Consider the following 14237-nt stretch of genomic DNA (forward strand, 5'->3'; position numbering starts at 1 on the left):
ACAGTTTGACCTCATATCACCTAAAGCTGTGGTGTTACCGGATGACTACGACAAGCTAAACAATGAAAGGAGGCAGGGAGAGAAAAAGAAACAGAGTGAGCGATTGCGCAAAAAAAAAAAAAAACTATTTTCTCACATTTTGTATGTTTTCCAATTTGGGGATCCCTTTAAGGATCTGTGAATCGTACTATTTAAATAGTACAACACTAGCCTTAAATATTATACACACCTTAAATAAGGAAAAAAAACGAAGCCTGTGACATGATCAGTTATTTATCACAGTATCTTTATTTAAACAGATTTAACTAAAATGGTGCCATCTGTACACAAAAAATGTTTGAAAAACAAACAACTTTTCATTTTGTTTTTGGGAGATGAACACACAACCAAAGACAAATGCTACCAATTGTGTAAGTGGACAACCATCAATACTAAACAAATCTTTGTTTAATTAATAGAAGTATTAACGTCTCTTTGTGATACTTAAATCAATGCTGAGGCCACAGAAAACATGCATTTACTAATTTACCTTTTTTTCACAAATGTGCACAAAAATATTGACATTTTCTGGTGACTTTGGCAGTTTTGTGTAACTTTGTGTCATGCTCCACTGTAGGTGAATTGATCGAGTGCGAGACCTGTAATGCGTCTAAACAAGGCCCATCCCCGCCGTGGGAGGGACCAGGGGTGGCGTCATTGAGAGCAAGTTAGCACCTCCTTTTTCTCTGTGCCGCTGGCCTCCTCGTCGTCTTCCACCTGATCTGAGCTGGGGACGGATAATAGAATGTTTGTGGTTTTATAAAATCAAGAATTTTCCAACTTTAAATTTGTCAATATAGCATATTTGCTTATTTTTGATAGACGTTTGGGTCAGAACCTGTGTTATCAATATTACATGTATGAATTTCACATCAATAACTGAATTATACTAGGGGCTGCAGGTTTGGAATATGATTAAAGAGAGGGTTGAATAAATTAGCCTTTTAAAATTACCATATTCTCACAACTATAAGGTGCACCGGGTTATAAGGCGCACCCCCCAAAATGTTTTTTTTTGTCATATATTTTCCAGACATAAGGCGCACCAGACTATAGGGTGCTACAGTGGGAACATCAACAAAACAGTCAGACAGTTCAGTCAAGCTTATTAACCCCTTAACATTCTGACAGCTCGCAAAGGAGCAAATACGTTTCTCAGACACGGTATCTGTACAATGTCACCAATCACTCAAATGCGTCATTCCACATATCATTAGGAATGTTAAACTCTTGGGATTTAAGAAATGCCAACCATTTCTTCGTTTCTATTTTCTTTTTTGCTGGCAACTATGTAGACAGCAAAGTAAGAATTTCATTGTGCAGGGAAACTTAGTTCTTTACTGAGCATATGACAAAAAACCCTTTGAATAGAATTATAAAAATAGACTCATCACAGAAACATCAAGATCAGTCTGAAACAAGAATCTGAGGAAATATAAAGCTGGGGTATCTCAACAAAGTTGTCTTGCAGCCATAACGTTCAACAGTAATACGCGACCATGGTTCTCTTACATCCGTGAGTGAAGTAAATCCAACAGTGTAAAATATTTACACACTCTAAAACACACAATCATGCAGACAAAAGAAAAAATCCGCTGAGAAGCATCTGCATCGATGGACGTTGCTTGTTGCTAGCTCTCTGTTTAGCCCCATAACTCCTGTTTACAAGTACAGACTAAAGTAGTAAAACGGGTTTTCTTTTAGGTGCGCCTTATAGTCGGGAAAATACGGTAATTTTATATTCTTGCCCGATTGGGGTCGCAAGTCTCACGTGGTACTAAAACTCTACAGCATTAGCAGCAACGATGACACTTCATAAGACAATGCCATACAAAGTAATACCAGTTGCCGTAAATCCAGAGGGAAGAAAAAATGCAATGGTAAAGTGAAGCAACTAGAGAGCAGCGTGGGTGTCATTTTTAATCAGCTCTTTTGAGAAACATGCAAGTATTTCAAACATTTGCAAGCATTTTTCAATCCATGAAAACACAACATTAAAGCATTTTTCAAGGATTCCAAACATAATGCTTGGATGCCTGGTTCTCAAGAGGCCCACCTCTCACAACTCCAACACAACAGTTAGGACATTGTCCCTAAAGGTTTAGGGTTCCCAAACAGGTATTACGTATTTGTTATAACAAATATGATGTTACTTTAAAAATATCATTCGAATAACTGAAATTAAACCAGAAGTAATCACAGGGAAAAAACTCCTCTCCAACCAGCTACAATATGAAAAAGAACAGCTCAAAATACATACCGGAAGTGACGGCCCGTTGGAAGTTTCCTCTGCGCCGTCCTTGTGCATCTTCCTGCCGGACAGCATTTTGGCCTGCTGCGCCTTAGCTGCCTGCGTGTTGACTGACTGAAGGAGCTGAAAATTTGCTGTTAGAACCGCTTGAAATGGGTGTGAATGACCAAACCAAGTCGGCTAACCTTGGTGATGCTGCCCACAGCTTTGGTGCGGCCTTCCCGGAACACCAGTTTTTGGTCGCAGTGCAAGTACTCGGGCGTCTTGATGAAGCGGAAGTGGACTGCTGCCTTGTCCCCGGTCCGCAGGCAGTCTTTGTTCATTTTGAGGATGGTGGCAGTCTGCCGGATGCTGCCACAGTGGACTGATGGAATGCAATTAAGAGAGATTTCAATGTCATTTCAGGTGAGTGATAAAAGCTTTGCGTTTTTTTTTAAGTTTTTCTTTCTTTTTTTAATCCAGTTACTTTTTTTCAGAAATGTTGATTTCATGACATACATCATCATCATAGTCTCCCGAGGTCTAGAATCAAGTCTCTTCAGCTGGTACAAAATGCCGCAGCGAGGCTTTTAACTAGGACAAAAAAGTCCAATCACATCACACCGATTTTGGCTAACCTGCATTGGCTCCCAGTTAGCCTTAGATGTGATTTCAAGGTCTTTTAGTATTATACAAAATCATACATGGACTTGCTCCCTCTTATCTTTCAGATCTGATTTCCCCCTATGTCCCAGTCCGAAGCCTACGTTCTGAGAGTGCCGGTCTTCTGGTGATCCCAAGAGCAAAGAAGTGTTCTGCTGGTTCGAGAGCGTTCTCCATCCGGGCACCGGTGCTGTGGAATGCTCTTCCCCCTGAGATCTGATCTGCAACCTCAGTGGAAATGTTTAAAACTAAGCTTAAAACTCACTTCTACTCTATAGCATATGAATAACCTACTCTTTTCTTCGGCTCCAGAGCAGGGGAATGTATGATAATATTCTGAAAAATAGTCTGTGTAATATAGTGTAATGATCTGTGAAGCCCTTTGAGACTCTCCCTGATTTAGGGCTATACAAATAAAAATGACTTGACTAATTGATCTTAACGTTTGCTTTTAGTATTGTTGTTTACTTTTAGTATCAGGCTTTTTCTATAGGGTTCAATAAATAGGCACTCGAGTTAAAAAAAAAGTAACTATTAGGTTTTAATAAAAAATGAGTTGGGGGTCAGAGTGATATCACACGCGTGGTCATGTTTGTTTGTTTTTAAAATGTGGGGAGAAAATGGTGAAAGTAAGACAATGACCCAGGTTCAGTCCAAATTCCAACCCAAACCTCAAGAAAGACGAAAAAAAAGAAACGTTTTTTTCATGGGCATCCAAGAAAAAAATACATGCACACGCTGCACAAGCAGCTTGATATAAGCTGCAAAGATGATTGTTATTTTTCTTCTTTTTCTCATAAGAGACCATTATAGATTGCCACATGCTAAGGACCGTTAAAAAAAGCTTGCGATTGGCCAAGAGAGATATCGATCAAAAGGCCAGAGGCTAACGGAAGTATTAAAAAATAATCTGACAAGTTATTTTTAAAGGGGATGATGAAGGGGATATTAAAGCCCAATAAAGTAATTAAAATGAAGCTCGTCAATCAAAGCAGGAATGCTTTTAGGTGTTTTTTTTTTTTTTAAATCTGTCGGCATTATCGTGTGTTTTGAAGTAAATATTTTACACAGTTGGATTCACTGGACTGTCGTAAATGTAACCACACCATTTCAGTGAACAGTGACAATGTATGTGGCATCTTTGTTCCGACTGCCCGCCAAGTGTAAAGAATAGAAAGGAAAACAAATAAACTGTAATACAGACTGAATAGATTAAGGATATTCATTTTGCATTTTAAAGGGTTTTGAAAGAAAGTGAAGCAGAATCACTTTTCCACATACTTTCTTGTGACCAGGCAAACGGTAATACAAAAATAGATAAGGACTTACCGGTGGGCTGTCACAGCTGTATAGTTTTTGGGTATCTTGTTACAGACAGAACGTGATGTTTCTGCCATGATCACATTTTTAAATGTCATCAAATTTTGAATGCCAAAAGTTTAAGCTTTCCAATGGTACAGTGTTTTGCAAAATTATTTGCTCCCCTTGAACTTTGTGACCTTTTGTCACAATTCAGACTTCAAACATCAAGATATAAAACTGGAATTTCTTGTGAAGCATCAACAACAAGTGGGACACAATCATGAATTTGGAACACACTTTATTGGATATTTTGAACTTTTTTAACAAATAAAAAATGAAAAAGTGGGTGTGAAAAATTATTCAGGCCCATTGACTTAATACTTTGTAGCGCCACCTTTTCCTGTGATTACAGCTGCAAGTCGCTTGGGGTATGTCTCTATCAGTTCTGCACACCGAGAAACTGATATTTTTGCCCATTACTCATTGCAAAACAGCTCAAGCTCAGTGAGGTTGGATGGAAAGCGTTTTTGAACAGCAGTTTTCAGTTCTTTCCACGGATTGTTAATTTGATAGAGGTCTGGACTTAGACTTGATCATTCTAACACCTTGATATGTTTTTTTGAACAATTCCATTGTAGCTTTTGCTTTATGTTTTGAATCATTGTCTTGTTGGAAGACAAATCTCTGTCTCAGTCTCAGGTCTTTTGCAGACTACATCAGGTTTTCTTCCAGAATGGTCCTGTATTTGGCTCCATCCATCTTCGCATTAATTTTTACCATCTTCCCTGTCCCTGCTGAAGAAAAACAGGCCCAAACCGTGATGCTGTCACCACCACGTTTGACTGTGGGGATGGTGGGTTGAGGGTAATGAGCTGTGCTGCTTTTACGCCAAACATAACGTCTGGCAGTTGCCAAAAAGTTCGATTTTGGTCTCATCTAACCAGAGCACCTTCTTCCACATGTTTGGTGTGTCTCCCAGGTGGCTTGTGGCAAACTTTAAATGACACTTTTTATGGATATCTTTAAGAAATGGCTTCCTTCTTGCCACTCTTCCATAAAGGCCAGATTTGTGCAGTATACAACTGATTGTTGTCCCATGGACAGATTCTCCGGCCTCAGCTGTAGACCTCTGCAGTTCATCCAGAGTGATCATGGGCCTCTTGGCTGCCTCTCTGATCAGTTTTCTCCTTGTATGAGCTGAAAGTTGGTAGATTTGCAGTGGTCTGATACTCCTTCCATTTCAATATTATTGCTTGCACAGTGCTCCTTGGGATGTTTAAAGCTTGGGAAATCTTTTTGTATACAAATCCAGCTTTAAACTTCTCCACAACAGTATCTCGGACATGCCGGTGTGTTCCTCGTTATTCATGATGCTCTCAGCGCTTTAAACGGACCTCTGAGATTATCACAGTGCAGGTGCATTCATACAGAGACTTGATTACACACAGGTGGATTCCATTTATCATCATTAGTCATTTACATGAACATTGAATCATTCAAAGATCCTCACTGAACTTCTGGACAGAGTTTACTGCACTGAAAGTAAAGGGGATGAACAATTTTGCACACCCACTTTTTCATTTTTTATTTGTTAAAAAAAGTTTAAAATATCCAATAAAGTGTGTTCCACTTCATGAATGTGTCCCACTTATTGTTGATGCTTGACAGTTTTATATCTTGATGTTTGAAGTCTGAAATGTGGCAAAAGGTCACAAAGTTCAAGGGGTCCAAATAGTATCGCAAGCCACTGTATGTGGCACGATGCATTTCAGAGACTAGTGACAATGAGCAGACACAAATTTGTTTATCAATAGAACGTTAAAGCGGTTAAGACATCTTCAAATGTCGATGTTTTTATTATCTTATATATGTAATCTCTATTCTAAATTTTTATTAACATAATACCCGTGGCAAGGAAAGAGCAATTTCTGCATTTTTTCACAACCATTAAAAAGAGGCTTCAAAGTGGTGGCAGCAAACACAGAAAACATTTTCTGTGGTATTTCGGAAGCGGGAAATAGGGACATCTTTTTATTCTGGTATTGGGGCAAAACAACGATGATAATCAGAAGACGCTCACCCATGGCCTGGTAGCGAGGTGATATAGTGGTGGGGTGATGTAGCACCAGGATCTCTGCCTCAAACTCCCAGGTGGCCTGAGGCATCAACTTGGGAGATACCATCACCATACCTTTGCGAATCGCCGAGCGCTTAATCTTACAGACAGCAGAGGAGAAATGTGAAACCCCAAACAGAATTAGACGTGACTGGCATGCTGCCCATCCTGAAATGGTTTCCCCCTCACCTTTTTGAGTGCAAAGGATGCAGTCTGCCCGCCACGCACCTCTTTGACAGGCATCCTTTTGCGGTGAATAGACTTGACAGCTATAGGGATGAAAACGCCCAGCGGGTCGGGCCCGAGGAGGAGTGTGTCGTTGAGTCGGATCATGCCACGTAACGTCGTGCCTGACACAACCGTGCCGACGCCCTGCCAAGTGACAAGTCATCCGATATAATCATGCGCGTACACGATAGAAAGAAAATGTGATAAATTTAAAAAAAAATGTCAATAACATGTAAACTAGGGATACGTTCTTAAGCCCAAGCACAAGCCCGACCCGGGTTTCGGGTCAGGTCGGGCCTAAAATGTCAATCATTATTCGGGTAGGGCGAGGCTTTTGTCTTGCTGCTTTTTTTATTAGTCACCCGTCAGTATTTCTTTCTCTCTCTCACCCTCTGCCGTGACAGATTTTTAAGGACGCACTGCTGCGGTGGTTTGTTGCCCAATTTTCAACCTGACAAAATATCGGCAGGACTTGAAATGTTCTCTTCAACTTGTAAAAAAAATTAGTCAATAATGTAAAATTGTCAGTTAATGTAACCAGACACAGAAATATAAAAGGTGTAAATGTTTATAATGTCTCCTTTACTTCAGATTGTGTCACAAAAGACAGGCTTTAATTTGTTATCAGGAATCACCTCTCCTCTAACCAAGTCCTCACAAAATAAATATGAATTTTATGGTTTGCTTTGGGCTAGGTCCTGCAAATAAAGGGCATTGGTCGGGCTCGGGCTGGGTCAAGCTTTAATATCCACGGGCCTGGGTCAGGCTGGATGTTTTAGGCCCGATCTTACCTCTGGATAACATGTCCCTCAGCAACTAGTCATACCAATATGAATAGAATGATATAACATTAAAATTGTCACTAAAAATAATCCAACCTCAAATGCATGCTTCTTATCATTTTGAGTACCAGCCCTTTTACAACATTACAACAAATATCACATCACGTGCAAGACACATGGTCTATTAAAATGTAACATAGTCAGATAGTTAAAACAATGACAGCAGTAGTCACCATAAAATACAAGTAGGGGGTTACAAAAGGTATGTCATCATCCTTAAACTGCTAGCACCTTGCATAAAATAAATAAAATGAACTATTACAAATCATAACTATTTCTACACTCAGTTTGCATGCACCATATAATCCTCTCACTGATTATTCACAGCAGGATAGAAGTGCACTTTGAGAAATCAAAAAAACCTGGATAATTTTGAACAACAGGAGCTTATATGTTTGTAATTAAAAAGGCTCCATGCATCATTGCCTTTTTGCTTGTACCGTAAAAACAATACAAACCTAGTCCGACATATATGAATTCAACAGGTCTAAAGATTATGCTTCACATAAATATGATGCACATGTCGGCTGTACACCTGCTTGGTGGACTTGGTGGAACCCAAGACTGGAAGGTCGCTGGTTCGAGCCTCGGCTGAGTCATACTTAAAACTTACAACATTGGTACCGGACGACAGGTGTTGCGTCATATTGGTTAGGTTGAGCGAGGGGGCTTGGAATCCCCTTCTCTGTATCATTCTCCCAGATGGAGTCAACATTCTAACCGCCTCTCACTAGGGGGATACGGCTCCTACATATACATACGGTACATGTCATACCATTAATACCAAATATATTCTCACCATTTACTCAAGACAAATAATACACAACAGAAACAAACTGAACTTCTAGAAATAAAAGCATCAAAAATATGTTTTATATATTGTCCCATCATGTGTAACACACGTTAATGAAATCCACCATCTAACACAACAGAAATTAAACTGGCAACTACAAAGAAGTGCCCTGTGTATTTTTCCTACGCACCGGTACAGAATATGTGTCATCAATTTGGAACTCAGCGGGTTCATCGTTGTTAAAGGCAGTCCTGGACGAGAGCAGATTGAGGAACATTTTGAGGAGGTCCATGTTCTCGCCTGTCACATTGGAGATCTGGAAAATTGGACACATCCTGGAAAAAGTTGAAGACAATAACATGCTTCTTAAGCAGACTGATGCAGGCAACTGGTTGAAGTATTAATACATGGCCAATGGAAGAACTAACCTCTCTGAGCTAAAGTTGGACGCTGTAACGATGACGTCATCAGTGTTCTGAACCAACACAGGAATCTTTCTGCAACCAGGAGATTTTAATAACCGCTGGAGTAATTTCAGTGTTTCTAGAAAAACACACACCAACAGAATTTTTATTTTAAAGGGGAAATAGAACTATAGAAGCACTTTAAATGTGCATTACTGCACTTGAAGTAATTCAGAAGACAGTGTGTCATGCGTTTTCATTCTCTTAAAACTTATTCCATGACTTATTTGTTATCATAACTTTTGCATTTTCAATCAGTAAATTAATTGTGTTCTTACAGAGTAGATAAATAAGCTTTAAAATAAAATAAGTGATAATTAAAATAGTTAATGTGTTTTTTTTATTTATGTACAATCTGAAATTTGGGGTTAGTTAGTTTTATTGAACGCAGATAAAACTTTTCACTAGTTATTGTCATCAGTTAAAATAATAATCTATGCTTGTTTGTAAATGAATACTTGGAATTCATTGTCATCTTGGAAAATTGTTTCAAAGTCACTTTTTATGTGTAGATCTATAACATTCATCCCCAGTGAACAATAATATTAATTATTAGTAATAATAAATCAATCCATGGATAGAAATTGTTTCTGGCTTAATTAGACGGATTTCTATTTTTTGGGCATAAGCTTTGTAACTTTGACACCTAAATATGTTTTATCTAATGACCTATTATCTGCACTAAGTATAATCTACCTTTTAGGCTATATTGATATTTATCCTGTATTCATGTAGGTAGTGATTTTTTAGCTTTGGAAGAGAGTTGAATGATATACTTTTATATACAATTGTGAGAGAAAAACAACAACGTACCTTGCAGTATGTTAGCAGGACACATGTCAATCTTAGTGACCACTACAAACACAGGGACATTTAAAGCCAGCGCCAGACCCAGGTGCTCTTTGGTCATGCCCACGATGCCAGCATTGCTACCAACCTGCAAGAAAAATAATTATAATCATAAGATAATTATAATTGCTTTTATTAACATTATCGAATTCATAATTAATTTTTGAAAAAATATATTCTGAATAAACAAATTTATGTACACAAATAATATTTCCATGAAACGGTACCTATGTAATATCCATCCATTATCTGCACCGCTTATCCTCAATAGGGTCGCAGGGGGTGCTGGAGCCCATCCTAGCTATCTTCGTGCAGTGGGCAGGGGACACCCTAAACTGGTCGCCAGCAAGTCGCAGGGCAGACAGAGACAAACAACTCGCTCGCTCATTCACACCTAGGGACAATTTGGACCGGCCAATTAACATGACATGCATGTTTTTGGAATGTGGGAGGAAACCGGAGTGCCCGGAGGAAACCCACGCAAGCACGGGGAGAACATGCAAACTCCACACAGGAGGTTTGATCTCATGACCTCAGAATCTCATGACACACGCTAACCACTGCCCACCGTGCTGCCCATACCTATGTAATATTTAATTTTCATTTAGTATGAATGCTTCTTTTAGGCTTATTTGAAGACCACCGTCCCCCAATTTCCCCCAAATTAGAACTGAGTTGAAGGTAGGATCAGATTGCAAATCCACAGGCTCACCATGAGCATGCAGAAGTCAGGCAGGTGTCCCGTCATGCCAAACACAGTAGTCTTGAGATATTTCTCGTGGCCAGCCAGATCGATGAAGGTGATCACCTTGGTGGACTTCTCACAGATCTTGGTCCAGTCGAGACTGCCGCCGTGGCTGTCGGGCTTGTTAACCACCTTCAACGACGAGACGGCACACAATGATTTCCTGCCGGCAGAGGGGGCATCACTTTATGGCTCACGCATACCTGACCCTCGTGATCAAAACCAAGGATGTCGTTGCCAACACTGCTGGTTCTGCCGCTCTCCATCTCGTGTTTGTGCCTGAAGAGCTTCTGGCGCGCAAATCCTCTGCCGTTGTCCAGCTCGCCGTGGGTCAGCACACCCAGAAGCGTACTCTTGCCAGCATCTACATTGCCCACTACAGCCACCCTGCACCCAATAGATATTATAAGGGAGGAATAAAATGTTTTGTAAAAGACCCACCAATAAGAGCAATTTCTCTAAAAACGCTCTAAATGTTTTGCACAATGCGTGGCCAAGTCTTCTGATCCTAATCACTTTTACCCTAAAACCCACCTGACTTCTAAGAAGTCCTCCTCTCCTACGCGCCGGCGGATGAGGAAATCACAGATCTTGCCTCCAACTTCCATGCGCTCCCGCAGTGGGATGAGGTCAGCCTCCACCTGCTCGCACAGTGATTGCACTGTGGCCACCGATGCCTCCATGTCTCTGTCACTAAGGCCATAGTCCCCGCCATCTGAAAACCAGCACATATAAAAAAAAAAAAATCTGAAAAAAAAAAAAAAAAGTAATTTGTTCCCATTCGAGAAAGTTTGACAGTCTTACCTGAGCCCATTCCAACCACAAAGATGGTTTCGCCGCACCCTTCGTCTAGTCGCGCCCGCAAATGTCGCCGTAGCGCGTCATACTGCTCGCCTGTCGGACTTACCAGGAGCAGCTGGGGGGGAAAAACATTTAGTCATAAATATAAATATCAGGTTTGGGGAAGTGTAACCTATTGTTCCTAAATTGTAGTGGACTCTTTTGACTTTAATGCTGTCAAACTCATCAGTTGTCATCAAGAAGATGATTCAAATTATGAATCTCCTGGTGATGACAGTATAAACTGTCCCAAATTATCTTAATTTTAATCTCGATAGCCTAAATATCATACAACATGCAATATCATCGTTATATAGTTTAAAGAATGACACATTCAGACATTGATCTTCCAATATGTTAAACAGTTAATAAATATTAATCAAATGTGTTATAATGAATAATCAAAAACTAAATTAGGGTCATTGCAAACATTATTTCATTATTCACCATACAGACAGTCACACTGTCCCATCTTTACAATCATGTTAAAAAAATGCTTTATAGTTGATGATATATGTGCAACATTAAAAGACAAGACAACGATGATGAAGAAACATTTTTTAAATAAACTAAAAATAATACATTTTAAAGGAGATATTTTGTATTATTTAGCCCCACTATAGATTTAAATAAAAAGTCATAATATATAGAATTTTCATCGTAGTGAAACCCAAGTACGATATACAGTATTGTATAAACATGCTTCTATTTCTTTAAAAAAAAGTGAATAAAAGAGCTTACATGATTGTCCACTACCTTGCTTGGGAAAAGGTAAAAATCTAGAATGAAAAGGGTGCAGTTTGGTCACTTTGAGCCTCCATAGTTTGTGATCTTCTTTATGCTTTAGCACTCGTTTTCGATTTCACTACAGTATTTAGTGGTCAAATATTACACACTGCCCTTTCAAACGAGAAAATTCATCATTTTAGTGAGTTCAGATTGAAGAATTGAATGTTCGCAATCATTCATTTGTTAATAATCCCACCTTTAACGAAATACACGAGTTGTAAACAGAACCTGAGGGCAAGATGATTGTATACATGACACGAAACAAAGAAAGCAAAAAAATTGCATGAACAGCAAACGAAAACAGCATTTAAATAAGTAAAATATGTATTCAAAAGCTGCACCATACTATTATAAATAGCTGCATGGCCATATATTTAGTGTTGTATTACTTTTACGTGGTTTCGCACAATAATAAGTGTTTAGTGTAGCATGTGGGGTGTCCCTCAATTTGGCAGGCGAGTGGACGTGTCACTTGTCTCGCGTTTCACAGCCAGTGCAAAACTTGTGACGTGTATGTATGGATAGTTCTTTTGAAAGGGTTTTCGAAATGCACAACTATAAAATTTAAACGTCCAATCGAGCTAACCTTGTTGCTCAAATCCAAAACCTCCGCACATTCGCCCTCGTTCCCTTCACCGTCCTCCAAGCTCTCTCCCCGGCATTCGTCGTCGTCTACGCCGCAGAAGCCCTGGTTCGGGGCGAACATGCAAGCTGGCACAGTGCACTCCTCCGCTGTTGCTGCTCCTGTCCCCACGGACGACGCCATCATTTTTTCTGACGCCTGAAACAAAAAGCAAGGAAAGGGCAAAGTTGAACTAGTCCTTGATTAGCCATTAGCCTTGAGTGAGCTAACTACTTGGTAAAATTTACTTCAGGTTAGCTACCCACGTATGTTGTCCAACAGTTTTAGATAAATTTGAGGTGTCATTGCTATTCTGCTGTCGAAATATCCAGCTTGATATCCAAAAATTAAAATCATTGAACATTAATTTATTGAGTCATGATGAAAAGTTGCTAACTACCTGTTCAGTCTAATTTGTTGGTTGTTTATAAAATTAGTTTGATGGCAGTGTGAGTTGGAGCTAGGGAAAGCCAATAACGCCATTGGCTGATATAAGTTTAGGTAACGCCCTCTCTTGTGTAGATTAGCCAATAAAGTGATTGGTAAATAAACGAAGTGGGACGAACCTCACCTTTGTTGAATTCTGAAAAACTGAATTCTCGCGGTGTTTTTGAATTAAAGAAAATTGAAACGAGAATGCGATAAAAGTTTTTTTTTTTTTTTTTTAAGTACTTTAAAAATACTTGCATCATTACACAAAATTGGCATGAACAAGTCAAACAACAATCGAACGTTTTCACTTTTCAAGAGAACAAAAAGTGTTGCAGAAATGCATAGAAACAATACATAATGTGAAAAGAAAAAGTACGATTATGACTTGTTTTACTCAATACAATTTAATAATTTTTCAGTATATGATAAATCAGTATTTTCGCATGCCGCTGCCTGTCAATGCTAACGTGGCTCATCTCAGGAGGTAGAGCGCTCGTCTTGGGATCAAGAGGTCACAGGTTCGATTCCCGGCTCCTCCGTGTTATATGTCGAAGTGTCCTTTGGCAGGACACTAAATCCCTAATGCCCCCACTAACCAGGTAGCAACTTGCATGGCTGACTCCCTATTGCTGTGTGAGTGTGTGCGTGAATGGGTGAAGCACATTGTAAAGCACTTTGGGAAGTCTTCATTGACTTGAAAAGCGCTATATAAATGCAGACCATTTACCATTTATCTCTAAATAGCAGGATGACACTTTGCACGAACAAAAACAACAGCAACCAGATGATGAAAGCGCTGTATCTTTGTCAGATCAGGAGGCTTCTCCTGCCACTCGTATCCGTGGAAACCTGAAAATATGTTTCATGTGGGGGAACAAACTCCTACTTCAAAAACTGCTTGGAAAAGGATGGGCACTGCCAGGATGTACTTGCCCAAGACAGGGGGTGGTGCCCAGACGATCCTATTGGTTAAGTGATCCGTGAACCGTACATTGGGAATGTGTATTATATTGAAATATTCACACCAAAATTTGTGGGTTAGAATTTCTGATAGTTTACAAGTTTGGAGTGATATGAATGGGCTGTAGCAGGCAACATAATAATAATAATACATCATGAAACTATAAATAAAATACTAAAAGAAAGCAACGTGAGTAATGTTTTGGCGCATGAGCATCTGAGTGGAGAAAACATAACATTTGAATTCAGGAAAACTTTGAAATATTTCGAAAACCTTTTAGAAGATAAGTAAAGATAATACATTGCCAAATATTGAAGTAAAC

The 14237-nt window shown here is 39.4% G+C and overlaps 1 protein-coding gene across 1 annotated transcript; it reads right to left on the bottom strand.

The window, feature by feature from the left end:
- Positions 1-649: 649 nt before the first annotated feature.
- Positions 650-13002, bottom strand: LOC148361491 (GTP-binding protein 1-like). Its single transcript, XM_088342919.1, has 14 exons — positions 12923-13002; positions 12487-12681; positions 11076-11187; positions 10806-10986; positions 10475-10658; positions 10239-10403; positions 9491-9614; positions 8642-8756; positions 8404-8548; positions 6540-6722; positions 6315-6450; positions 2476-2654; positions 2300-2413; positions 650-766 (listed from the first exon to the last, which is right to left on the bottom strand). The coding sequence occupies exons 2-14, from the start codon at positions 12667-12669 to the stop codon at positions 650-652; spliced, it is 1938 nt and encodes a 645-aa protein (XP_088199045.1). The 5' UTR covers positions 12670-12681; positions 12923-13002.
- Between the last annotated feature and the right edge of the window lie 1235 nt (positions 13003-14237).

The sequence above is a fragment of the Urocampus carinirostris genome, chromosome 8 (assembly GCF_059441175.1).
Source record: "Urocampus carinirostris isolate Australia breed hairy pipefish chromosome 8, RoL_Ucar_1.0, whole genome shotgun sequence".
Taxonomy (NCBI): Eukaryota; Metazoa; Chordata; class Actinopteri; order Syngnathiformes; family Syngnathidae; genus Urocampus; species Urocampus carinirostris.

Coding starts and splice junctions, on each gene's coding strand:
- LOC148361491 (XM_088342919.1), bottom strand. CDS start 12,669: ATGATGGCGTCGTCCGTGGGGACAGGAGCAGCAACAGCGGAGGAGTGC. Junction 10,987..11,075: donor TGTGGTTGGAATGGGCTCAG/GTAAGACTGTCA, acceptor GCTGGTTTTCAG/ATGGCGGGGACTATGGCCTT. Junction 6,451..6,539: donor CATCCTTTGCACTCAAAAAG/GTGAGGGGGAAA, acceptor GCTGTCTGTAAG/ATTAAGCGCTCGGCGATTCG.